This window comes from Dryas octopetala, chromosome 8 (genome assembly GCF_963921425.1).
Source record: "Dryas octopetala chromosome 8, drDryOcto1.1, whole genome shotgun sequence".
Classification (NCBI taxonomy): domain Eukaryota; kingdom Viridiplantae; phylum Streptophyta; class Magnoliopsida; order Rosales; family Rosaceae; genus Dryas; species Dryas octopetala.
The window spans coordinates 3849994-3876642 of record NC_141373.1 but is presented as its reverse complement, the minus strand read 5'-3'; the positions used below and the strand labels follow the sequence as shown (position 1 = coordinate 3876642).

Genomic DNA, 26649 nt, shown 5'->3' with positions numbered 1-26649 from the left:
TGATGAGGATGAAAGCAGAGGAAGACGACAACATATGAATCCCTGGTAGAGTGGTAGATATATAAGTTGAACATATTCCAGGAACAAATCTTCCGTGATTGTTGAGACTTAACCAACCATTAAACCTTCAAGTCTTCAAACATCCCAACAGCTACTTTGATTACAATACTTATGATGTGACACACTGGCCCCAACACATTTGGACACAAATTTAACCAGGCCTGCATCAAAATTGAACATCATGACCAGGATTAGGCCCTTAAATCATTAATCATGAGGACATGTTTAAAATCAAAATGTGGGTAAAAGCTAACTAATCTCATTTTGAATTTTGAGATGTTCACTTACTGGCTGGCACTTGCCTGTTTCTTTCTAGCTAGTCTAAACGAATCTTAACATAGAATGATAGGAACCTGCATGCTATTGCTTTTCAATGCTCTTAATTCTTGTAGGCAACTGTGGTTTGAATGAGATTGGATTGGATTAGTATGCAGAATTGGGATTATTTTGAATTAGATTGAACTGGATAGGATATGTTTGATGTTGTGTGGACTATATAGTTTGATTTAATATAGATGATGTTGGTCATGACCAGGATTAGACCCAAAAATCAATCATGAAGAAATGTTGAACTGTGGTTTCAAGTTCATGATATGAAGTTCATCCTTGTATACAACAAGTCACTTTGAAATACTGTGCACCAAGCTACAAAACTAATACAGTAATACCTAATACCTCTTAGCCCAATACATGTAGTTGAGAAAATTGAGGGAGTTAAGAACGCTCAGAAGTGTGTAAAACAAATCCAAACGGGTATGATTAAGATCATTTCCTCCAAGCCACTCTTTGCCAAATCTCCCACTCACTGAGTTGGCTATGGACACCAGCACTGAGCTTAGGAAGCACCCCATTGATGCTGAGCACCAAGACAATGAAGTAGACACGCCTCTCAAGCTATTGGGTGCCTCTGAGTAGAAGAATTCAAACATTCCTCCAAGAGTAAATAACTCAGAGACTCCTATCAACAGGTATTGCCACACAAGCCAGAACACAGACAATGTGACATTGTTTTCAGCAGCCCCACGTCTCTTAGCTTCAACCAGAGCAGCCACAGCCATGGACCCAGATGCCAGTGCTAGCCCCACTCCCATCCTCCAAAGTGGTTGGAACATGTAGCTTCTTTCTGAGTGTTTGTTTCCCAAGATTCTTCGAAAACGCTCAAATAATGGAGTCGAAGCAAGCATGATGGAGAGGGGGAGTACTGATAATGATTGAGTTGGGATTTCGAAATTGTGTACTTTTCTGTTCATTATGCTCCCTTGTTCCACTGAGAATGTCTGCATTTGGGCAATGCAACAACTCATCATGATTGTGCTTGCAAAGATGGGAAGAAGGCCAAGAAAAGTTCTTGTTTCCTCAACTTCAGCCGCATCAACTGTGTTATCACTTAATGCTTTGTCTAGGAACCTGATAAATTTTAGTTTATGTTAGACAAAAAGTAAATGAACACATTATGCAGTTTGCAGAGGCAGTGGTTATACATGTCCAAGAGTGTGACCCTATATACAAACACTAGTAATAATCCCACTCTAAGTTCAAACACTCATAGTATGTCCATGCTACATGCACCAATCACTAATTAAAGACAAATTTAAGATTGGGAAAGAAGAAGTTACTTAAACTTGTGGTGGGATCGTTTATCAACTCTGCTCGGATTGACAGCATATGCTGCAGACTGGTTCTCCACTCTGTCGTCGGATGAGGCTCTCCAGTTTCGAGCTGCAGAAGCAATTACCTTTTGACAACCCCAAAGAAGAAAAATTAAAATCCAAATACAACAGTGGATGGAGATGAATGCTAATGGCATCTTTTGTCTAACTTCAGTTTAATTACCTTAAAGATTTTTGTTAATGCACTTCCACTGGGACATTTGTGTCTATACAATGGATTCCCAATGATGAAAATGAAAAGTGCCAAACTCAAGGCTATAACTGTTATTGTGAAGCTCCAATTCCAGCCTTTGTTCTCTTCCACCCAAATCATAACAGTTGAGCTCATGAGGGATCCAAGGCACAGAGAAAAGAAGAACCAATTGAAGAAGGCAGAGATGAGTCTCTGGTTGCTGTGATCAAGCTGATCAGCACCATGTGCAGGTAAGGATGCTTTTTGTACACCTATACCAGTGGCAATGGCAAAAAGGCCAGTGTATAGAATGGCTGCTTGAGAGTGAGAAGGCTTTGCATTCATAGCTGGTCGGAATTTGAGGTATTGTGCTTGGATTGCCAGCAAGATTAGTCCCTATAATTGGTATTAAAATGTTTATTCTATTTCATGTTACACACAGAGATTGAGGTAGCATCAGTTCCTCAAAACCAAAATGAATATGATGACATAGTTGAAAGAAGAGCATACCAGCAACTCAACTGTACTGAAGATGATGAAGGTTTTGTATCTTGTGAAAAGTGAGTCACTAATAAAGCCTCCCAGGATGGTGAGCAAGAAAGCAGTTCCCATGAAATTGGTGACCATGTTTGCTGATGTAGCAGCTGGGTAATGCATCGACATCCTGAAGTATGTGACAAAGTTACTGGCATTGGATATGAAAACCATGTTGGACAGTACCTCAACAACTGCACACAATAAGAAATTATGACCAAATTATCTCATCATTCAACATTAATCATATAATTGCAAATCAAATCTTTGCTGGATCCCTGATGTAGTTTGTAAAATATGAACTAATTAAAAAAGAATGTATAAATATAAGATATGCTGATAGAACCTGGATGGGGGTGAGATAAAGCCTTGAATATGCAGATCTCAAATGCCTATTGTGTGGGGGTTCTAAGTTCTAACTATACAATAGGTTAACATCGTATATCAAGCTAAGTAACACCTTCCCACACATGCAGCTCTACGCAACTAGTTGATATGATAAATTCTAATTGGGGAATGGGGATGAGGGTTGAAGGTTTCAAACTCAGGACCTCTTAGAGCCAGAGCTCAGATACCATGTTAGACAATCGTTGAACCCCAAAATCTTAAACCATCAGAAAATCTGAAAATGGGTCAACAATGCATATATAGCTAGCTAACAATCCCATATTCAGCCTAATGTTATGTATAAAAATGGTTAAGATCCTTGCAATCCTTGCAATTAATTGCAACTTACCACATGCAAAGGCAGCAGCTCTAATTCCACCATGCTTTCTAGGATCAGCCTTTCTTCCTTTCCAGTCAACATACTCACCATCACTTTCTATCTGGTGGTAGATAACAGTTTCATCTCTTTCCATACTCATCTCTGAGGCCTACGCTTGAAATCACAGAGTTGTAAGCGATCAAAACGTTTTGCAGTTCATGAACAATATCAAGAAGCCATCAAACAAAGTGTAAACAAATTTCTGCAGAAAAATAAAGAGTAGCAAATATTTTTGGCTTACCAATGTTACAGTAGACAGAAACACTAGCTTTAAGAGCTTTCCAATGTTATGAAAAATGGGGCCGTTTATATGGTTGTTGCTACAGACAGCTTTGAGGTGAAACCAATTTGCATTGAAAGTTGAATAGGGCTATGCAGTCATGCAGACACTTATGTCCAGACACTAGAGTATAGAGTCAGGTTGGTGTTGGGCTTTCATGTGATTCCTGAGACTCCTGCTGTCAATAACTCCCCATTTACTTGCATGACTGACACTTTGAATTTGAAAGAGCTTTTCTGACCAGTGCATGTCCATTTGTTGCCATGCTGAGTTTTCTGGTTGGCTCCTTGAAGATTTGGCTACTTTTTTGTTTTTCAAACGATATTTGGGAAATGGGGGTTTGAACTCAACTACATTTTGAACATAGTTAGTCATATACAGAATGAAAATCAATTCGTATAAAATATTTACAGTGTTAAGAGCACCTCCGATGAGATCGGTACCACCACTAGACCACATATTTTATAAAATATGTTTACTGATTTTCATTCTGTAAATACTGTAAATTTGAAGTAAAAGGCGGGACAAATTTGAAGTTAAGAGCACCTCCGATGAGATTGGTACCACCACTAGACCAAATTGTTATTTGTATTTTTTTTGGTCATTTGAATTTGATATGTTTCTTAAATATACGGTTAAAATTCAGTCATATTATAATATTATATAAATATTTTTTGTTTTTATGTTTGAATTTTTTAAAATTGTAATTTACAATACTGTGTGTTTTTTTTTTTTTTGAGTTGACAATACTGTATTACTGTGTTGAATACGTTTGTTTTTTTTAAAAAAATGCGTATTCTTTCATATAATTGAGAAATGTAACATATTTTTCAAAAAGACATATATATACATGCACGTATAATACACAAAAATATACTGACTAGACATTTTACAAATCCAACTTTTCACAATGTGCCAGCTTTTGTTTATGAATTAAATATAATAAACTTCAGATCCATTTTGATAGAGAGATTTAGGAGAATGAATTTGGAAATTAAATATAATAAACTTCATTATTCTGACTTCTGATTTAGATTATGTTCATATATGATGTTGTTTATGACCAGGATTAGCCCGGCCAGAAGTCAATAATGAAGGAATGTTACGTTGAACTATGGTTTCAAGCTCATGATATGAAGTTCAGCCTGGTATGTATTCTGAATGATGTTACATTGTTGCATACAGTATTAAATTTCTTACAACAACTCACTTTGAAATACTGTGCACCAAGTGACAACTCTGTAATACCTAATACCTCACAGCCCAATACATGTAGTTTAGAAAATTGAGGGAGTTAAGAATGCTCAGAAGTGTGTAAAACAAATCCAAACGGGTATGATTTACATCATTTCCTCCAAGCCACTCTTTACCAAATCTTCCACTCACTGAGTTGGCTATGGACACCAACACTGAGCTTAGGAAGTACCCCAGTGATGCTGAGCACCATAACAATGAAGTGGACATGCTTCTCATGCTATTGGGTGCCTCTGAGTAGAAGAACTCAAGCATTCCTCCAACAGCAAACAACTCAGAGACTCCTATCAACAGGTATTGCCACCCAAGCCAGAACACAGACAATGTGACATTGTTTTCAGCAGCCTCACGCCTCTTAGCTTCAACCAGAGCAGCTACAGCCATGGACACAGATGCCAGTGCTAGCCCCAATCCCATCCTCCAAAGTGGTTGGAAGAAGTAGCTTCTTCCTGAGTGATTGTTTCCCAAGATTCTTCGGAAACGCTCAAATAAGGGAATTGAAGCAAGCATGACAGAGAGGGGGAGTACTGATAATGATTGAGTTGGGATTTTGATATTGTGTACTTTTCTGTTTATTATGCTCCCTTGTGTCACTGAGAATGTGTGAAATTGGGCAACGCAACAATTCATCATGATCGTGCTTGCAAAGATGGGTAAAAGGCCAACAACAGTTCTTGATTCCTCAACTTCAACCACATCAACCGTGTTATCAATTAACGCTTTGTCTAAGAACCTGAGAGATTATAGTTTTTGTAACACCAAAAATACATGGAAACATTATGCAGTGTTTATACATATCCAAGAGTGTGACCCTATATGCAAACACTAGTAGATAATCCCACTCAAAAGTTCAACGACTCTTAGTACGTCCATGTTACATGCACTAATCAGTAATTAAAGACAAATTCAAGAGAGGAAAAGAAGAAGTTACTTGAACTTGTGGTGGGATCGTAGATCAACTCTGTTCGGATTGAGTGTAGATGCTTCAAACTCTGTTCGGTAATTACTTGAACTGGTTCTCCACCCTGTCATCCGATGAGGCTTTCCAGTTTCGAGCTGCAGAAGCGAGTACCTTGACACCCCCAAAAAGGAAAAATCAAAATCCAGATACGACAGTGGATGGAGATGAATGTGAATGGCATCTTTCATCTAACTTCAGTTTAATCACCTTAAAGAGTCCTGTTAATGCGCTCCCACTGGGACGTTTGTGTCTATAAAATGGATTCCTGTTGATGCAAATTCTCGTAAGGTAGATGCAACAACTTAGATAAGCTGATCTGGCTGATCAGGTGCTTTGCTGGATGATGAAGTGGATGCTGGTTGAGATCTTCCTGCAAGAGAAACAAGGTCAAGGGAGATGGACCGGTGTGGTACCAGCCAAACAAGCTCCGATGATGAAGTCAGTGATGATATTTGATGGTGGATGAGGAAGAACAAAGGAAGAACTTGGGAGAATGGGAAGAACAAGGCAAATGTTCTGGGTTATTCTCAGCAAGTTGGGTATATTCTTGGGAGAGTGGAAATTTTGTGTAAGTGTTTTGTGTGTAGATGCGTAGTCCTCGTTTTTGCACATATGACTTGATATATATAAGTAAAGGAAACCTTAATGAGTAAGATACCTGCATGTGAATGAATGGTTGCCAGAGACCCACGTACCTGGTCAGACCTAGTTGCATGCTCAGCTGCCTGCTTCTTCAGCATTCAATGCTGCATTGAATGCTCCATTAAATGCAAGGCTGGAAGGTTCAGGCAGACTGCTCCAGTAGTCATGAATGCAAGCCTGATATCCCCTCTGTCAGAAGATTTGTGTCAGGTGCATTTAAGTGTGGCGGTTCGTCCCAGCGTGATCTTCCCGGGAATGGCGGCGGAGAGCCGAGCCGAGCCGATACAAGCACATGTTCTTATGCGTAGACATAAAGTCCATGTGTGATCGGATCGGGCATGGGATTCAAGACCGAGCCGATCCAGTAGACTGGGGTCCTTCCGAGTCCTAACTGGTCGACGCCAGAACTCGAAAAGAGACCGTGCCCTGTGCCGAGCCGAGCCGAACCGGAATGACCGTGGTGAGATGGACACTCGATCCATTGAAAGATCATCGGTTCGGCTCGGACCGAACATGGTGGGCCCGGCGTGGAAATTCGGTCTGAGCTGGCAGAGGAAATGCTGACCAGTGATGATGTGGAGGTCAAAGTTTGACTATAGAAAGTCAACTCCGAGATGGGTGTTGACCAGCCACGTGTCGAGCCGTGATTGGCTATTCGGATCGATGTGGATTTTCCCACAAACAGGAGTTTATAGACCTGATGAGTCTGTAATATGCCGAGCATCGGGCCGGAAATGGCGCGCCAGCTCGACACATGAGTTTATAGACCTGATGAGTCTGTAATATGCCGAGCATCGGGCCGGAAATGGCGCGCCAGTTCGACACATGAGTTTATAGACCTGATGAGTCTGTAATATGCCGAGCATCGGGCCGGAAATGGCGCGCCAGCTCGACACATGAGTTTATAGACCTGATGAGTCTGTAATGCACCGAGCGTCGGGCCGAGAATGGCACTTCGGCTCGGCACATGTGTTTACTATTTTTTCGAAGGAAACACTTAGATCTTTCCTCTTTGTTGGAAGTGTATAGGAGTAGAGTCCCCAGTGTTTGCTTCGAAAAATAAGAAGAAAAATGAGTAGAAATGTGTTCATCTTTTCATTGATTGGAATGGGTGTTAGGTCGGACAGTCCCCGATCCTAACTACATTTTTACTGGTAATAAGTCTTCAAGTGTTCAGCGTTCCAGCTATGCTTGAGAGGCTTACCAGCTAGAGTGGCCAAGTTGTAAGTGCCAGGCTTGACTATGCCTGTGATTTTGTATGGTCCGGTCCAGTTCGGATCGAATGAGCTCTCCTTGACAGCGAGGGGATTCTTTTTCATGACGAGGCTGCCCAATCCGAAGCTCCTGGGTCTGACCCTCTGGTTGTAGTATTTGGCTACCCTCTTTTGGTAAGCGGCTCGGCAGAGATTGGCGTTGGTTCGCCTCTCCTCGATTATGTCCAGGCCGAGCCGAAGACCGGTGTCATTGGTCTCGGGTTTGTACGTGCCGGTCCGGAATGAAGGAGTCCCCATTTCGACCGGGACGACGGCGTCAGTTCCGAATGCCAATGCATAGGGTGTTTCCTTCGTCGAGTTGCGATAGGAAGTTCGGTAAGACCAAAGCACCTCTGGCAAGAGTTCAGGCCAATTCCCCTTAGCATTATCCAGTTTAGTCTTGAGGGTCTTCTTGATGATCTTGTTGATGGCCTCGACCTGTCCGTTCGACTGCGGATGGTAAGGCGCGGTGAAGCGCAAGTTGATGTTCAGACGTGAACAAAAGCTCCTGAACTTCTTGCAGTCGAACTGTTTGCCATTGTCCGCAATGATGGTGTGCGGCATGCCGAACCGGCAAATGATGTTCTTCCAGACGAAGGTTTCCATCCGTTCGGCTGTGGTTGTGGCCAGGGGTTCGGCCTCGGCCCACTTGGTGAAGTAGTCGACTGCTACCACAGCCATGGTGACTTGCCCTTTCGCCTTCGGCATTGGGCCGATCAGATCGAGTCCCCACTGCGCGAACGGCCAGGGACTGGATATGGAGGTCAGCAACTGGGGAGGTTGATGGGGGACTGCGGCAAATTGCTGGCATTTGATACAAGCGCGAGAGAGATGATCCGCGTCTTTGTTCAGCGTCGACCAGAAGTAGCCCTGCCGGATCGTCTTGTAGGCGAGGGCTCTTCCTCCAGAGTGGTTTCCGCATATCCCCTCGTGGATTTCTTTCAGTACATCCTGACCTTCCTGGGGAGTGACACACCGCAAGTAAGGCAGGGAGAAACTCCTCTTGTAGAGCTGACCACCGATCATGCTGAACCGAGCCGACCTTGTTTTGATGAGGCGTGCCTTGTCCCTCTCTGGGGGGAGGATTCCGGAGACCAAGTAGGTGATGATCGGCGTCATCCAGTTCGGCTCGGCCTCGGTCTGTATGATAGTGACCTCGTTTTCGGCGGTGCTAGGTCTGTCCAGGATTTCAACTGGAACGTGTCTAGCGGATCCGGTGTCTGTGGCCGAAGCCAAACGTGCCAAGGCGTCGGCTCTGCAGTTCTCTGCCCTCGGGATTTGGGATATTTTGTACTCATGGAAGTTCCCAAGCAGCAGACGAGTCTTCTCGAGATAGGCAGTCATGCTAGGTTCTCGAGTCTCATACTCTCCCAATATCTGATTGACGATGAGTTGGGAGTCGCTGAAGATGTTCAGTTTGGTTGCGCCGAGCTCCTTTGCCAGTCTGAGTCCGGCGATGAGAGCCTCATACTCTGCTTCATTGTTGGACGCTTGAAATCTGAAGCGAAGGGCATACTCCATCACAACTTGTTCTGGGGAGATCAGAACAAGCCCGGCTCCACTTCCCATGGTGTTGGAAGATCCGTCCACATAGAGGGTCCAGGTGAGGAGGTCAACCTGGCCGTGATCGCCGTTTGAGTTCGGATCAGACGCCGCTGGCATAGCGTCGGTGCGCGGCGGATCCTCCATCGAGGTGGTCGACTCACAGATGAAGTCCGACATGGCTTGACCTTTGATGGCCGTCCTGGGACGGTAGATGATGTCAAACTCGCCGAGCTCAACTGACCACCTGATGAGCCGACCCGAAGTCTCGGGTTTTGCCAGGATTTGTCTGAGCGGCTGATCCGTCAAGACAACGATTGAATGAGCCTGGAAGTAGGGTCTCAGTTTCCGAGCCGAGCTGACCAGGGCGAGAGCCATCTTCTCGAACTTTGGATATCTGGTCTCGGCATCGGCGAGGGCTCGGCTCGTATAGAAGACGGGGTGTTGTACACCGCCGACCTCTCTCACTAGAACTGAGCTGAGAGCCGAGTCAGAGACAGAGAGGTAGAGAAAAAGTTCTTCACCTTCTTCTGGTTTGGATAAGATGGGAGGTTCCCCCATGTGTCTTTTCAGATCTTGAAAAGCCCGCTCGCATTGGGGGGTCCATTCTATGCTCTTCCCTGCTCCCCTTAAGGCTTTGAAGAAAGGGAGGCACCGGTCAGTGGACTTCGAGATGAACCGGTTCAGGGCGGCGACTCTTCCAGTCAGACTCTGGATTTCCTTGCGTGTCCTTGGAGACTTCATGTTGATCAAGGCCTGGATCTTCTCCGGGTTGGCCTCAATCCCCCGTTGGCTGACCAGGTAGCCAAGGAACTTTCCTGACCGAACCCCAAAGACACATTTGGCTGGGTTCAGCCGCATCTGATACTCCTTCAGGACTCCGAACATGTCTGAGAGGTCCCTGACGTGATCGTCCGCCTTGATGCTTTTGACCAGCATGTCATCTACGTAAACCTCTACGGATTTGCCGATGGAGGATCTGAACATGTGGTTGACCAGCCTTTGGTAGGTGGCTCCGGCGTTTTTGAGGCCGAAGGGCATGACCTTGTAACAGTACATGCCGCGATCCGTTATGAAAGATGTGCCTTCCTGGTCGGACTTGTGCATCAGGATCTGGTTGTATCCAGAGTAGGCGTCCATGAAGCTGAGGAGCTGATGTCCTGCTGTTGCATCGACGAGCTGATCTATTCTGGGCAAGGGAAAGCTATCCTTGGGACAAGCCCTGTTCAGATCGGTGAAGTCCACACACATCCTCCACTTCCCATTGTTCTTCTTTACCATGACCACGTTGGCAAGCCAGTCGGGGTAGTTGACCTCCCGGATGAACCCGTTGTTTTGCAACTTGGTTACCTCTTCAGCCATGGCGGCGTATCGGACCGGATCGTATGACCTCCTCTTCTGACGGACCGGTTTGCATCCTGGGTCAGTGTTCAGCCTGTGGGTGATCACGTCAGACGATATGCCTGGCATGTCATCGTAAGACCAGGCGAACACTTCCGCGTTGGCACGGAGGAAGTCAATTATGGCGGAGCGCTGCTCGAGGCTGATCTGAGTCCCCACTCGGACGAGCCGATCCGGTGTCTCGTCCGAGATTGGCATTTCCTCCCAAGCCTCGGCGGGAAGGGGCCGAGAATCTGAGCTCGGCTCGGAAGTGAAGTCGAATGTCTCCGCCCTCGGCCATCTGCCCGAATCGGCGATGGAGTCAAGTTCCTGCGAGTTCGGCAGCTGACCCTTCTGTTTGATCGAAGCGGCGTAGCATGACCGAGCCGAGCACTGATCTCCTTGAATGACGATGCAGTCGTCGCCCACCGGACATTTGATGAGGAGGTTGGCGTAATGGACGATGCAGTCAAGGTCGACCAGAGCCGGTCTGCCCAGAATGATGTTGTAGGCTGACGGCCGCTTGACGACAATGAAGTACGTCATGCAGGTCTTCTTAATCGGTCCCTTCCCGAGCGAAAGGGGAAGGTAGATGTGTCCGAGGGGCTGAACCACTTCTCCCCCGAACCCGACTAAGGCAGGTGTATCGGTCTCCAACTTATCCTCGCAGATGCCCATCTGCGCGAACGCAGAGTGGTAGAGGATGTTGACTGAGCTCCCTCCATCGACGAAGAAGCGTGCGATGGTTGTCCCGGCCACCTCAGCCACTATGACGACCAGATCATAGTGGGGGAAGATGATCTCGTTTGCCTCGTTCGGCTCAAAGGTGACCGGCGCCCAGTCCTTCCGCTGTCTTTTGGAAGTGCTGGGCTGACCTGCCTGGATCGACAGGGACTCGTGAGCTTGAGCCGCCTGTCTGACATACTCCTTCTGGGATCGGTTCGAGCTCCCTACGAAGGTTGGTCCCCCGCCGATTGATCCGATGGCAGCATCCTGGACCTCGATGGTGTTGGTGGGCTTCTTCGGCGCGGCCTTGGGTACCCTAGGTCCACCGGCCAGGAATTGATTGATCTTACCCGCCCGGGCAAGAGTCTCAATTCCGTCGCGGAGGGCGTAGCAATCACCCGTGACGTGGCCGTGATTGGAGTGGTACTTGCAGAAGACGCCCTCCTTGATTTTGTCTGGGGGTGGTCCCTTGATCTCCCTTGCAACTGGGAGTTGGTCCTTGACATTGGAGTAGATTGTCTCCAGACCGGCATTGAGGGGAGTGTACTCCGTGTACTGGACAAACTTGGGTCCCTTACCCAGAAGTTGGCGTGGCTCCTCGGTCCTGGTCTTCTTGGATTGGACCTGGGGTTTGGGAGTTGCGACCTCTCCCTCCTTCCTCTTGGCCGAGGTCGGCCTGGGGTTCAGGGCCTCCACCTGAGCATCCCACTCCTCAGCCCTCGCCCACTTAGTGGCTTCGGCAGAGAGCTCATCGTAAGTGGAGGGAGGATTCCTCATTAGGTGGGAGCGGAGTCCCCCGGCGTGCAGACCTTGCATGAGGGCGTTCTTAGCTGACCTATCGTCGCAATCGTCACACTTCGTATACTCGATGTTGAAGCGGATCAGATAGGCCTTGAGGCTCTCCCCTTCCTGCTGCTTAATGAGCGACATATCGTTCAAGTTGTAGAGTCGTTCGGATACAACCCGATATCTCGCCAGGAAGGCCCTCCGGAGGTCGGAGAAGGAGTCGATGGAGTTCGGTTGGAGGGTTCGGAACCAACCCCGAGCCGAGCTTTTCAAGGTCGAAGGGAAGATTCTGCACTTCGTGGCTTCAGATGCCTGGCGGGCCTCCATGGCGTATCTGAAGCTGTCAAGATGGTCGTAGGGATCCTTGGTCCCATCGTACTGATCCATCTTGGGGGGTTTGGTGTCGCGGGAGACCTCAGCGTCCAGGATTCTGCTGGTGTACGGGAGGGGGAGTTCCTCTCCGTGGTCGGCCCTACCGGTGTACCCCCTGGAGACCTCGACGTGGCCGAACCGATCGTGGACGCTCCGGATTTGGTCCTGGACCAGAGTCCGGACAAGATTTTCCACGTCGGGCGGGGTCGGCTCGGCCGCATTTTCCCCCGAGCATTCGGCCTGGTTACCGAGTCTCTCACTCACCGGCTGGCGAGTGATCCTCTCGCTCGCCGGTCGTCGATCCGACATGATCATAGTCGATCCCAGTCGGTCGCTCACCGATCGTCTCCCTGAGTGAGCTCCTGATGGGGAAGGATCCTGGCTGATGATGGGGCCGAGCCTATCCCCAATCGGGACCCTGGTTTCATCCGAACCGGCTGGACTGTTGGCCCCCAACCTTGATTGGGCCGGGAGTCGTCGGTTTGTATTCGGGTCGGCACGGTCTCCGCTCGAATTCCTGGGGACACGTTTCCCGAAAGCCGCCAGTTTTCGCTGAAGAAGACGGTGGGCGTTCAGGCACTCGGCCTGTTCGGCCGGGGGCATGTCCTCGAAGCCCGGGAAGACGTGATCCGAGTCCTGCCGATCGGTCTGGTCGTTCGGCTCGGCAGGAGTGCTTTGCCGAGAAGGAGATGGTGAAAGGACCTCCTGCTCGGTTCGGGTTCGGCACGATTGGAAACCCGAACCCCCACTATTCTCGAGCCGAGCACGATGGCGTGCAAGTTCGCCGGCCAGCTCGGCCTGCTTCGCAAGCAGCTCATTATTCTGCTTGAGAAGTGCATTCTCAGCGGCCAGGTGCCGTTGGCTCTCCTTAAGGAGTTTGTGAGCAGCTCGGATTTTGGAGGGACCTTTGGACTTGGATGTCCTGGGGGGTTGTGCTCCCCTTGTCTTTTCAGGTGTCTCAGGCTGATGTTGTTCATCATTCTGAGATGCTCCTGAGGAAGAGCTGGTGTCCCGAAAGATGGTAGCCATGATGACTTATGTGAAGGAGGGGCTTAGCACTTGCAGTGATGAACACAACGGCTGAAGTCGGCTTCCCACAGACGGCGCCAATCTGTTGATGCAAATTCTCGTAAGGTAGATGCAACAACTTAGATAAGCTGATCTGGCTGATCAGGTGCTTTGCTGGATGATGAAGTGGATGCTGGTTGAGATCTTCCTGCAAGAGAAACAAGGTCAAGGGAGATGGACCGGTGTGGTACCAGCCAAACAAGCTCCGATGATGAAGTCAGTGATGATATTTGATGGTGGATGAGGAAGAACAAAGGAAGAACTTGGGAGAATGGGAAGAACAAGGCAAATGTTCTGGGTTATTCTCAGCAAGTTGGGTATATTCTTGGGAGAGTGGAAATTTTGTGTAAGTGTTTTGTGTGTAGATGCGTAGTCCTCGTTTTTGCACATATGACTTGATATATATAAGTAAAGGAAACCTTAATGAGTAAGATACCTGCATGTGAATGAATGGTTGCCAGAGACCCACGTACCTGGTCAGACCTAGTTGCATGCTCAGCTGCCTGCTTCTTCAGCATTCAATGCTGCATTGAATGCTCCATTAAATGCAAGGCTGGAAGGTTCAGGCAGACTGCTCCAGTAGTCATGAATGCAAGCCTGATATCCCCTCTGTCAGAAGATTTGTGTCAGGTGCATTTAAGTGTGGCGGTTCGTCCCAGCGTGATCTTCCCGGGAATGGCGGCGGAGAGCCGAGCCGAGCCGATACAAGCACATGTTCTTATGCGTAGACATAAAGTCCATGTGTGATCGGATCGGGCATGGGATTCAAGACCGAGCCGATCCAGTAGACTGGGGTCCTTCCGAGTCCTAACTGGTCGACGCCAGAACTCGAAAAGAGACCGTGCCCTGTGCCGAGCCGAGCCGAACCGGAATGACCGTGGTGAGATGGACACTCGATCCATTGAAAGATCATCGGTTCGGCTCGGACCGAACATGGTGGGCCCGGCGTGGAAATTCGGTCTGAGCTGGCAGAGGAAATGCTGACCAGTGATGATGTGGAGGTCAAAGTTTGACTATAGAAAGTCAACTCCGAGATGGGTGTTGACCAGCCACGTGTCGAGCCGTGATTGGCTATTCGGATCGATGTGGATTTTCCCACAAACAATTCCCAACAATGAAAATGAGAAGTGCCAAGCTCAAGGCTATAACTGTTATTGTAAAGCTCCAATTCCAGCCTTTGTTCTCTTCCACCCAAATCATAATAGTTGAGCTCATGAGGGATCCAAGGCACAGGGAAAAGAAAAACCAATTGAAGAAGGCAGAGATGAGTGTCTGATTGCTGTGACAAGCTGATCAGCACCATGTGCAGGCAAGGAGGCATTGATTCCACCTACACCAGTGGCAATGGCATAAAGGCCAGTGTATAGAATGGCTGCTTGAGACTGAGAAGGCTTTGCATTTATAGCCAGTCGGAAATTTAGGTATTGAGCTTGGATTGTCAGCAAGATTAGTCCCTATAATTGGTTCAGTTTCATGTTACATACCGAGATTGAGGTAGCATCCGCTCATCATAACTTAAAATGAATATGATGACATAGTTGAAAAGAAAAGCATACCAGCAACTCTATTGTACAGAAGATGATGAAGCTTGTGTATCTTGTGAGGAGTGAGTCACTAACAAAGCCTCCCAGGATGGTGATCAAGTAAGAGGTTCCTATGAAATTGGTAACCATATTTGCTGATGTAGCAGGTGGGTAATGCATTGACATCCGGAAGTACGTGACAAAGTTAGTGGCATTGGATAAGAAAGCCATGTTGGTGAATATAACAACAACTGCACACAAGAAATCAATTATGAGGAAATTATCTCATCATACAAAATTTATACTTGCTTATCAAATTTTTCGGGGTCATTTAGTTTGTAAAATATGAACTAATTAAAAGAGAATTAATGTATAAATATAATATATGCTGATAGAACATGGATTAAAGGGTTGGTCCATGGGGGTGAGATAAAGTCCTAAAAATGGAAGAACTCAATCGCATATTGTATGGGCGTCTACCTATAGAAGGTTGAGATCCTAGTTACACAACTATTGGACGCCAAAAGCTTAAATTAATAGAAAATGGGTTAACAAAGTATGTTAAGTTATCTAACACCTTCTCTCACGTGTGGTCATATTCTGCACGTGAGAGGCAGACAAATGTAGACAATATAGGAGCAACTCACTCTACTGGTTGAGATGATAAATTCTAAGTGGGGATGACTGGATGAGGGTTGTAGATATCATACCTAGGACCTCCTAGAACCAGAGCTCTAAGACATGTTAAACAACCATTAAACCCCAAAATCTTAAGCTATCAAAAAATTGGTTAACAATGTATATCAAACTAGCTAACAGTTGCATATATTTGTATATATTCAGCCTATGTTACGTATAAAAATGGTTAAAATCCCTGAATTTAATTGCAACTTACCACATGCAAAAGCAGCAGCTCTAATTCCACCATGCTTTCTAGGATTTGCCGTTCTTCCTTTCCAGTCAACATTCTGGTCATCACCTTCTATCAGCTGGTAGATGACATTTTCATCTCTTTCCATACTCATGTCTAAGGCCTATGCTTTAAATCACAGAGTTTTAAGTGATCAAAACGTCGTGTAGTTTATGAACAACATCAAACAGAGTGAAATCAAATTTCTGCAGAAGAAAGAATACCAATGTTATATAATTTCAAAGGAATTTTGAAGAAAATGGAAAAAGGAGAAAAATTGGGAAGGTGATATGTTTGTTGGCTTGTTGCTACTTGGAATACGGCTATGCTGACACTTGTGTCCAGACTCTGATGTGTAGCTAAGTGGGTCTTTCATGTGCTTGAAGAGTCCCCTGATTGTCTTGGACTGAAGATTCATTATTTCCCCATCTACTTGCATGACTGACACCTTGAATTTGAAACAGAATTTCTGAACATTTTGGAATGCCCCTTGAAGAATGAGCGTTATGCCTTTTTATTTTATTTTTTATTTTATATATATCTTGGAAAAATGGGGATTCGAACTATCACTAGAGCACAAGGCTTGGTCTAGGCAGTTGGTAAGACCCAAAAATCAAATATGAAGATATGTTGAACTGTGTGGTTTCGAGTTCATAATATGATGTTCATCCTCATATATATTCTGAATGATGCAACATACAGACATACAGTATAAAATTGGTTACACCAACACACTTTGAAATGCTATGCACTAATCTACAACTCTCCAATATACTTAAAACCGCTTGGCCTCATATATGTACTTCAGAAGATTGAGGGAGTTAAGAATGCTCAGAAGTGTGTAAAACAAATCCAAACGGGTATGATTTACATCATTCCCTCCAAGCCACTCTTTACCAAATCTCCCACTCACTGAATTTGCCATGGACACAAGCCCTGAGCTCAGGAAAAACCCCATTGATGTAGAGTACCATGACAATGAAGTGCACATGCTTCTCATGCTGTTGGGTGCCTCTGAGTAGAAGAATTCAAACATTCCTCCAAGAGTAAACATGTCAGAGACTCCTAGCAACACGTACTGCCACCCAAGCCAGAGCACAGACAATGTGACATTGTTCTCAGCAGCCTCACGTCTCTTAGCTTCAACCAGAGCAGCTACAGCCATGGACACAGATGCCAGTGCTAGCCCCAATCCGATCCTCCAAAGTGGTTGGAACATGTAGCTTTTCTCTGAGTGTTTGTTTCCCAAGATTCTTCGGAAATGCTCAAATAAGGGGGTTGAAGCAAGCACGATGGAGATGGGGAGTACTGATAATGCTTGGGTTGGGATTTCGAAGTTGTGTAGTTTTCTGTTCATTGTGCTCCCTTGTACCACTGAGAATGTCTGAAGTTGGGCAATGCAACAATTCATCATGATTGTGCTTTCAAAGATGGGAAGAAGGCCAAGAAAAGTTCTTGTTTCCTCAACATCAGCTGCATCAACTTTGTTATCGATTAAAGCTTTGTCTAGGAACCTGAGAAATTATAGTTTTTTGTTACACAAAAAATACATGAAAACACTATGCAATGTGCATAGGCAGTGTTTATACATGTCCAAGAGTGTGACCCCATATACAAACACTAATAAATAAACCCACTCAAGCCTTGTTTGGTGCCTAGAATTGGATTGGATATGTTAAATGACTAGATGTGTATTCAAGGAAGAAGATGGAAGAGCCATAAGGGAAAACTTATCCCCACTAATCCCACCATTTGTAGGGATTTGAAGGGAAAAGTTTTGCCTTATGACTAATCCATCTTCTTCCCATCTTCTTCTTTCAAGTTAGAAGCTTCTTCCTTGAATACACATGAATCTAACCATTTAACCTATCCAATCCAATCTTATGCATCAAAGGAGGCCTAAGTTCGAAGACTCATAGTATGTCCATGTTACATGCACTAATCACTAATTAAAGACATATTGAAGAGAAGAAAAGAACAAGTTACTTAAACTTGTGGTGGGATCGTCCATCAACTCTGTTCGGATTGTCTGCAGATGCTGCAAACTGGTTCTCCATTCTGTGGTCCGGTGAGGCTTTCCAGTTTTGAGCAGCAGAAGCAAGTACCTTTGACACCCCCATAAGAAGAAAAATTTAAATCCAAATACAATAGTCAATTGATATGAATTTTAATGTCATCTTTCGACTAACTTCTGTTTAATTACCTTAAAGATTCTTGTTAATGCACTTCCACTGGGACGTTTGTGTCTATAAAACGGATTTCCAATGATGAAAATGAAAAGTGCCAGACTCAAGGCTATAACTGTTATTGTAAAGCTCCAATTCCAGCCTATGTTCTCTGCCACCCAAACCATAACAGTTGAGCTTATGAGGGCTCCAAGGCATAAGGAAAAGTAAAACCAATTGAAGAAGGCTGAGATGAGTCCTTGGTTGCTGTGATCAAGTTGGTCAGCACCATGTGCAGGTAAGGAGGCACTGACTCCACCTACACCAGTGGCAAAGGCATACAGGCCAGTGTATAGAATGGCTGCTTGAGACTGAGAAGGCTTTGCATTCATAGCCGGTCGGAATCTTGGGTATTGAGCTTGGATTGCCAGCAAGATTAGTCCCTATAATTGGTTCAATTTCATGTTACGTACAGAGACTGAGGGTAGCATCAGTTCCTCACAACTTAAAATGAATATGATTAGAAAGTTGAAAAGAAAAGCATACCAGCAACTCAATTGCACAGAAGATGATGAAGGTTGTGAATCTTGTGAAGAGTGAGTCACTAATAAAGCCTCCCAGCATGGTAAGCGAGAAAGAGGTTCCCATAAAATTGGTAACCATGTTTGCTGATGTAGCAGGTGGGTAATGCATTGTCATCCGGAAGTATGTGACAAAGTTACAGACATTGGATAAGAAAGCCATGTTGGTGAATACATTAACAACTGCACACAAGAAATCAATTATGAGGAAACTATCTCATCATACAACATTTATACTAGCATATCAAATTGTGCTTGATCATTTAGTTTGTAAACTATGAACTAATTATTTATGATCGGTTGATAGAACCTGAGTTAAAGGGTTGAATGGGGGTGAGATAAAGTCTTGTATATGCAGACCTCAACCGCTTATTGTGTGACTTTTAACTATACAGTAGAAGGTTGAGATCCCTGTTAGACAACCATTAGACCCCAAAAACTTGGGTTGTCATGGCTTAACAATGAATTTCAAGCTAGCTAAGACCTTCCCTCACATGAAAGTCGACTCTACTAGTTGAGACGATAAATTCTAAGTGGGGATGAAGGCTGGAGGTTTCATACACAGGACCTCCTAGTCCTAGAACCAGAGCTCTAATATCATGTTAGACAACCATTGAACCCAGAAAGCTTAAGCTGTCAGGAAATTGGTTAACTATCAAGCTAGCTAAACAATCCCCATATTTAGCCTCATGTTATGTATAAAAGTGGTTAAGATATTAATTGCAACTTACCACATGCAAAGGCAGCAGCTCTAATTCCACCATGCTTTCTAGGATCTGCCTTCCTTTCTTTCCAGTCAACATACTCATCATCACTTTCTATCAGCTGGTAGATAGCAATTTCATCTCTTTCCATACTCATCTCTAAGCCCTACGCTTTAAATCACAGACTTGTAAGTGATCAAAACATTGTGTAGCTCATGATCGAACAACATCAAAAAGCCTATCAAACACAGTGAAAACAAAATTTCTGCAGAAGAAAGAGTGGCAAATGTTTTGGGTTTTGAACCATAATTTACAGCAGATATTGTGGATTCATGAAACAAAATACATATTCATAGTAAAGGAGACGAAACAGAAATACTAGTTTTATGAGCTTACCAATGTTTTGATGAACACTGTAGTTAATATAATTTCGAAAGAAGTGTGAAGAAAAGAAGCAGAAGAAGAAAAATGGGGAGGGTGATGTGTTTGTTGCTACAGAGCTTTGAGGGAAAATCAATTTGCATGTTGGAAAAGGGCTATGCAGACACTTGTCCAACCCTGGATGTATAGCCAAGTTGGGTGTTTCATGTGCTTGGAGAGGCCCCAGATTGTCTTGGACTGAATATTCAATAACTCCCCATATTTACTTGCATGACTGACACCTTACCTTGAATTTTGAAACAGGATTTCTGACCTGGCCATATATGGAACTGAAAAAAATCCTAAATATGTACGTGCATTATTCGGTATATTTTTTCAAAAGATACGATGCCATATTATAATAAAGTAACAAACAGACACATTGTTTAAGTTTTTATGCTTGATTTTTAATTTTTTAAAATTTTTAATTTACACTATTGTGTTGTGAATAATATGCTTTCAATTGAAAAATACATACATAATATGTGAAAAATGTGGTATATATGCTTAAAAAAACATGTTTTTTTTTTTAAAATAACAAAAGGCATATTTTCTGTATAATTAAGAAATGTAATATATTTTTCACAATACATATGGACACGTATAAGATACATAATAAGCGAATTTACTAACTAGTTATTTTACACATATCCGAATGTATTGAAAGAGCTAGGAAGATTCGAACTTGAAATCTAGTGTAGGATAAATTAATGCTCTTAACTGCTAGAGCTACAAGCCCCGGCCACTATATTTCATTATAGTTTAGTCATATACGAAAGGGAAAAATACATATAAAATATGTATGTGTATAATTCAATGTGTTTTCTTTAAAACTACTGTAAAAAATTCGGCCATATTACAATATTATAAGATATTTCTAAGTTTTTGTGTTCCAAATTTTTTTTTTTTTTAAATTGTAAGTTATAATACTATGTTGTGAATAATATGTGTTCAATTAAAAAATGCATATATAATTTGTGAAAAATGTGTATAATTAAGAAACATGTGTATAAGTGTATTTTTTGTAAAATTAAGAAATTGAAAATATATTTCAAAAATACATATATACTCATATAATACGCGAATTTTCTAACTGGACATTTTACACATAACACACTATCTATGGAGAGACTTATAAAAATGAACTTGGAATTTGATACTAAGATTACATTATTGATAAAAATATTAAGGTAGTCGTAAATTTACATTAATACTGCTTGGCACAATACATGTAGTTGAGAAAATTGAGTGAGTTAAGAACGCAAAGAAGTGTGTAAAACAGATCCAAACGTGTATGATTCACATCATTTCCTCCAAGCCACTCTTTACCAAATCTTCCACTCACTGAATTGGCTAAGGACACCAGCATTGAGCTCATGAAAAACCCCATTGATGTTGAGCACCATGACAATGAAGTGCACATGCTTCTCATGCTGTTGGGTGCCTCTGAGTAGAAGAACTCAAGCATGCCTCCAAGAGTAAGCATGTCAGAGACTCCCAGCAACAGGTATTGCCACCCAAGCCAAAACACAGACAATGTCACATTGTTCTCGGCAGCCCCACGTCTCTTAGCTTCAACCAGAGCAGCCACAGCCATGGACCCAGATGCCAGAGCTAGCCCTAGTCCAATCCTCCAAAGTGGTTGGAAAATGTAGCTTTTCTCTGAGTGTTTGTTTCCCAAGATTCTTCGGAAACGCTCGTACAATGGAATCGAAGCTAGCATGATGGAGAGAGGGAGGACTGATAGTGACTGAGTTGGGATTTCGAAATTGTGTAGTTTTCTGTTCATTATGCTCCCTTGTACCACTGAGAATGTTAGAAGTTGGGCTAGGCAACAATTCATCATGATGGTGCTTCCAAAGATGGGAAGCAGGCCAAGAAATGTTCTTGTTTCCTCAACTTCAGCTGCATGGATTGTGTCATCAATTAATGCTTTGTCTAGGAATCTGAGAAATTATAGTTTTTGTTAGACAAAAAATACATGAAAACAGTATGCAGAGTTTGTAAGGCCTTGTCTGGCAGAGTCCTACTGTACAGACAGTGTGTGTGTACAGGTCCAAGAGTGTGACTGTTGAGAGAAAGATCTACATCGGGAATGTAAGGCCTTGCATAATAGTTGATAAGGTCTTGGACCTTTTAAACTATTGTCAATTAGTTTTAGGTTGAATGCTCCAATTTTCTTCATGGTGTCATAGCAGGCAATCTCACTCTAAGGTCAAATACTGCATTAATCACCTAATTAAAGACTAATTGAGAAGAGAGGCAAAGAAGAAGCAATTACCTTAACTTGTCATGGGATGGTCCATCAACTCTCCCTTCCGGTGAGGACTTGCAGTTTCGTGCAGCAGAGGCAAGTACTTTAAAGATTGTTGTTAGTGTGCTCCCACTGGGGCGTTTGCTTCTATAAAATGGACTCCCAATGATGAAAATGAGAAGTGCCAAACTCAGAACAATGACTGTTATTGTCAAGCTCCAATTCCAGCCTTTGTTCTCTGCCACCCAAACCATAATAGTTGAGCTTATGAGTCCCCCAAAGCATAGGGAAAAGAAAAACCAATTGAAGAAGGCAGAGATGAGTCTCTGGTTGCTGTGATCAAACTGATCAGCACCGTGTGCAGGTAAGGAGGCTTTTAGTCCACCTACACCAGTGGCAATGGCATAAAGGCCAGTGTATAGCATGGCTGCTTGAGACTGAGAAGGCTTTGCATTCATAGCTGGTCGGAGTTTTGGGTTTTGAGCTTGGATTGTCAGCAAGGTTAGTCCCTATAATTGGTGCCCAAAAGTTTGTTCAATTTCATGTTACATACAGAGATTGTGCTAGCATATTGGTTCCTCATAACTTATATGAATATGATCATGACATAGTTGAAAAGAAAAGCATACCAGCAACTCTATTATACAGAAAATAATGAAGGTTGTGAATCTTGTGAAGAGTGAGTCACTAATAAAGCCTCCCAAGATGGTGAGCAAAAAAGAGGTTCCCATGAAATTGGTCACCATATTTGCTGCTGTAGCAGGTGGGTAATGCATTGACATCCTGAAGTATGTGACAAAGTTACTGGCATTGGATAAGAAAACCATGTTGGACAGTACCTCAACAACTGCACACAACAAGAAATTATGACCAAATTATCTCATCATACAACATTAAATTTATAATTGCACATCAAAATATTGCTTGAACCCGATGTATTTTGTCAAATATCAATTAATTGAAAAAGAATTTATAAAAATATGCTGATATATAGAACCTGGGTTTAAAGGGTTGGATAGGGGTGAGATAAAAGTCCTCTTATTTAGATCTTACAAAGGGACCATATTACCATCAATTAAGGTTCCTCCATTTCTTGGAATATGCAGATCCCAACCATATTCAGCCTCATGTATAATACTTATTAAAATCTGTGCAATTGCAACTTACCACATGCAAAGGAAGCAGCTCTAATTCCACCATGCTCTCTTGGATTTGCCTCTCTTCCTTTCCAGTCAACATAATCATCACTTTCTCTCTGGTAGATAACATTTTCAGTGCCTCTTTCCATACTCATCTCTTTAAGGCCTATGTTTTAAATAACAGAGTTGTCAGTGAAAATTTTGCAGTTCATGAACAACATCAAGAAACCAGAAAATTTTGTGGGTTCATGAGCTTACCAATATTATGAAAAATCAGGAGGGTGAGAATATGAGATGATTGATGCTCTTATCAGTTATCAATGGCAAACAAAATAAGGAGAGATATACAAGATGAAAGTTAAAGCTACAGAGAGAGGTTTGAGGCAAAATCAATTTGCATGTGGGGATTAATTGTGGCTATGCAGGCACTTGTGTCCAAACACTAAATGCATAATGTCTCAATGCAACGGATGGTAATTAAAGTTTTGTCAATGCAGTTAAGAGTGAAGTGGATTTCTGAGAATCCTGCATTGAATGCCTCCCCATTTACATGCATGACAACTTGAATTTGATATGTTTGATTAGAAAAGAGATTTTCTGACCAGTGGCCATTGTAGGCCTGCTGAGATTTTTGTTGCCTCCTTTAAGAATTGCCTTGTGCTATTGATTTCTCTTATCACATTTTACAGATAATACACTGCCTTTTTTGGTCTAAATAATCCACTATCTCGTGGCCAAAAAAATAATCCACTATCAAATTTCTCATAATTAAAGTGCCAGCTTTAGTTTTTGAATTCAATTATAATATATAAACTTAAGGATACGGGCAGATTTGTAAAAGAATGAATTCGGATTTTGACAATAAGCTTACATTCAATAAAAATATTAGATACAATGTATTCAGAATTACTAATTAAATTCAATGTAATATTATGAGAAAGAATATACGTATTGAAGGTAGATTAGTATAAATGGAAAACGAAAATATGTATATATAAATTGAAATGCTACAGAACATCGAACTTTTTTCTACTAAAACTTATAACCATTCTATTATTTTCAACTTATCACAAATAAAGTGTATTAAAAGGGATTGAGACATTAATAAACCAGTGACAGTATTTTTATCTTTTCTTTCTTTGGGTAGACAAATGAATATATTGAAAGAGGAACAAAAAGAGATAAGGCCCAACGAAGCCCAGACTAAAAAGCCCAGAAAACAAATAAACCCCACAACAATGAATCCCATGGAGCCCATAGTAACCCTCCTATCACTGACTTGCCCGTCAAGGCAGTGCTACTAAAACTTATAACCATTCTATTATTTTCAACTTATCACAAATAAAGTGTATTAAAGGGGATTGAGACATTAACAAATGACAGTATTTTTATCTTTTCTTTCTTTGGGCAGACAAATGAATATATTGAAAGAGGAACAAAAAGAGACAAGGTCTAACAAAGCCCAGACTAAAAAGCCCACAAAACAAATAAACCCCACAACAATGAAACCCATGCAGCCCATAGTAACCATCCTATCCATACAAATGAATATATTGAAAGAGGAACAAAAAGAGACAAGGCCTAACAAAGCCCAGACTAAAAAGCCCACAAAACAAATAAACCCCACAACAATAAAACCCATGCAGCCCATAGTATCCCTCCTATCACTGACTTGCCCGTCAAGGCAGTGCTACTATTTAAAGCTAGTAACCCTAAACATCTTTCATTAACCGAAATTTGAAATGCCTCGAGGTATTTTAAATATTTATACCCTTGGTGCATATAAAAATTGTACAAGTGACATTCTAAGTCATGTTTCGAGACTCTAGGGTATGCTTGAAAAATGTCAAAACATGATTTGAAATGTCATTTTATACAATTTGAAATGCACCAACAGTATAAACATTTAAAATACCTCGAGGTACGAACTGAAATTCTCAAAGAAGAACGACTTAGGATGCCTTAAGGAAAGACTCGGGATGCCTAAACGAACGACTTGAGAAACTTTAAAGTATGACATGGAAAACATTAAAACATGACTTTGAATGTCACTAAATACAATTTGAATTACACCAAGGGTATTAACATTTAAAATACATCGAGATACGAACTGAAATTCTCAAAGAACGACATGAGATGCCTTAAAGAACGACATGAAATGCCCAAAGGAACGACTTGAGAAACTTTAAGGTATGATATAGAAAATGTCAAAACATGACTTGAAATGTCACTGTGTATAATTTGAAATGCACCAAGGGTAAAAATATTTAAAATACCTCGAGGTACGAGCTGAAATTCTCAAGGACCGACTTAGGATGCCTTAAGTAACGACTCAAGATGCCCTAAAGAACGACTTGAGAAACTCTAGGATATGATATGAAAAACGTCAAAACATGACTTGAAATGTTACTAGATACAATTTGAAATGCACCAAGGGTATAAACATTAATATCCCCTGAGGTACGAACTGAAATTCTCAAGGAACGACTTAGGATTCCCTAAGGAACGACTTGAGAAACTCTAGGGTATGACTTGGAAAATGTCATTAGGTACAATTTGAAATGCACTAATTAAGGGTATAATCCTTAATATCCCTCGAGGTACGAACTGAAATTCTCAATAAATAACTTGGTATGCCCGAATGAACGACTTGAGATATTCTAAGGAACGACTTGAGATATCCTAAGAAACGACTTGAGAAACTCTAGGGTAGGTACAATTTGAAATGCATTAAGGGTATAAACATTAATATTTCTCGAGGTACGAACTGAAATTCTTAAAGAATGATTTCGGATGCCCTAAGGAATGACTTAAGAAACTCTACGGTATAACATGAAAAACGACTTGGGATACCTTAAGGAACGACTTGAGATGCCCTAAGGAGCGATTTGAGATGCCTTAAGGAACGACTTAAGAAACTCTAGAATATGACTTGGAAAACGTCAAAACATGACTTTGAATGTCACTAGGTACAATTTGAAATGCACCAAGGGTATTGACATTTAAAATACCTCGAGGTATAAACTGAAATTCTCAAAGAACGACTTAGGATGCCTTAAAGGAACGATTTGAGATGCCCTAAGGAACAACTTGAGAAACTTAAAGGTTTGACATGGAAAATGTCAAAACTTGATTTTGAATGTCACTAGGTATAATTTAAAATGTATCAAGAGTATTAACATTTAAAATACCTCAAGGTACAAACTGAATGAATGACTTAGAATGCCTTAAGGAACAACTTAAGATACCCTAAGGAACGACTTGAGAAACTCTAGGATATAACATAGAAAACGTCAAAATATGACTTTGAATGTGACTAGGTATAATTTGAAATGCACCAATGGTATAAACATTTAAAATACCTCCAGGTACAAACTGAAATTCTCAAGGAACGACTTGGAATGCCTTAAGGAACGACTTGAGATGCCTTAAAGAACGACTTGAGAAACTCAAAGGTATGACATGGAAAACGTCAAAACATGACTTT

General features: G+C 42.7%; 3 protein-coding genes and 1 pseudogene across 3 annotated transcripts; all 4 read right to left on the bottom strand.

Moving 5' to 3' along the window:
* Positions 1-728: 728 nt before the first annotated feature.
* On the bottom strand, positions 729-3302 carry LOC147276153 (protein NRT1/ PTR FAMILY 4.2-like). The gene is made up of 5 exons (XM_086255423.1): positions 3173-3302; positions 2413-2630; positions 1894-2298; positions 1677-1795; positions 729-1467 (listed from the first exon to the last, which is right to left on the bottom strand). Exons 1-5 carry the CDS (start codon positions 3300-3302, stop codon positions 729-731), a joined length of 1611 nt encoding a protein of 536 aa, XP_086111549.1.
* A 1428-nt stretch (positions 3303-4730) lies between these two features.
* LOC147276152 (protein NRT1/ PTR FAMILY 4.2-like) lies at positions 4731-16017 on the bottom strand (annotated as a pseudogene).
* A 657-nt stretch (positions 16018-16674) lies between these two features.
* On the bottom strand, positions 16675-19506 carry LOC147276151 (protein NRT1/ PTR FAMILY 4.2-like). The gene is made up of 5 exons (XM_086255441.1): positions 19377-19506; positions 18611-18828; positions 18103-18507; positions 17886-18004; positions 16675-17413 (listed from the first exon to the last, which is right to left on the bottom strand). Exons 1-5 carry the CDS (start codon positions 19504-19506, stop codon positions 16675-16677), a joined length of 1611 nt encoding a protein of 536 aa, XP_086111567.1.
* Positions 19507-20976: 1470 nt separating this feature from the next.
* On the bottom strand, positions 20977-23317 carry LOC147276150 (protein NRT1/ PTR FAMILY 4.2-like). Its single transcript, XM_086255292.1, has 4 exons — positions 23191-23317; positions 22653-22870; positions 22051-22532; positions 20977-21715 (listed from the first exon to the last, which is right to left on the bottom strand). Exons 1-4 carry the CDS (start codon positions 23315-23317, stop codon positions 20977-20979), a joined length of 1566 nt encoding a protein of 521 aa, XP_086111418.1.
* Between the last annotated feature and the right edge of the window lie 3332 nt (positions 23318-26649).

Excerpts from the sequence above, each read along its gene's own strand:
- LOC147276153 (XM_086255423.1), bottom strand. The coding sequence starts at position 3,302 with ATGAGTATGGAAAGAGATGAAACTGTTATCTACCACCAGATAGAAAGT. Across the intron at positions 2,299-2,412 it reads TCAGTACAGTTGAGTTGCTG|GGACTAATCTTGCTGGCAAT; the intron begins GTATGCTCTTCT and ends TACCAATTATAG. Across the intron at positions 1,468-1,676 it reads CGATCCCACCACAAGTTTAA|GTTCCTAGACAAAGCATTAA; the intron begins GTAACTTCTTCT and ends AAAATTTATCAG.
- LOC147276151 (XM_086255441.1), bottom strand. The coding sequence starts at position 19,506 with ATGAGTATGGAAAGAGATGAAATTGCTATCTACCAGCTGATAGAAAGT. Across the intron at positions 18,829-19,376 it reads AGCTGCTGCCTTTGCATGTG|TTGTTAATGTATTCACCAAC; the intron begins GTAAGTTGCAAT and ends TCTTGTGTGCAG. Across the intron at positions 18,005-18,102 it reads CATTAACAAGAATCTTTAAG|GTACTTGCTTCTGCTGCTCA; the intron begins GTAATTAAACAG and ends GGGGTGTCAAAG.
- LOC147276150 (XM_086255292.1), bottom strand. The coding sequence starts at position 23,317 with ATGAGTATGGAAAGAGGCACTGAAAATGTTATCTACCAGAGAGAAAGT. Across the intron at positions 22,871-23,190 it reads AGCTGCTTCCTTTGCATGTG|TTGTTGAGGTACTGTCCAAC; the intron begins GTAAGTTGCAAT and ends TGTTGTGTGCAG. Across the intron at positions 22,533-22,652 it reads TCTGTATAATAGAGTTGCTG|GGACTAACCTTGCTGACAAT; the intron begins GTATGCTTTTCT and ends CACCAATTATAG.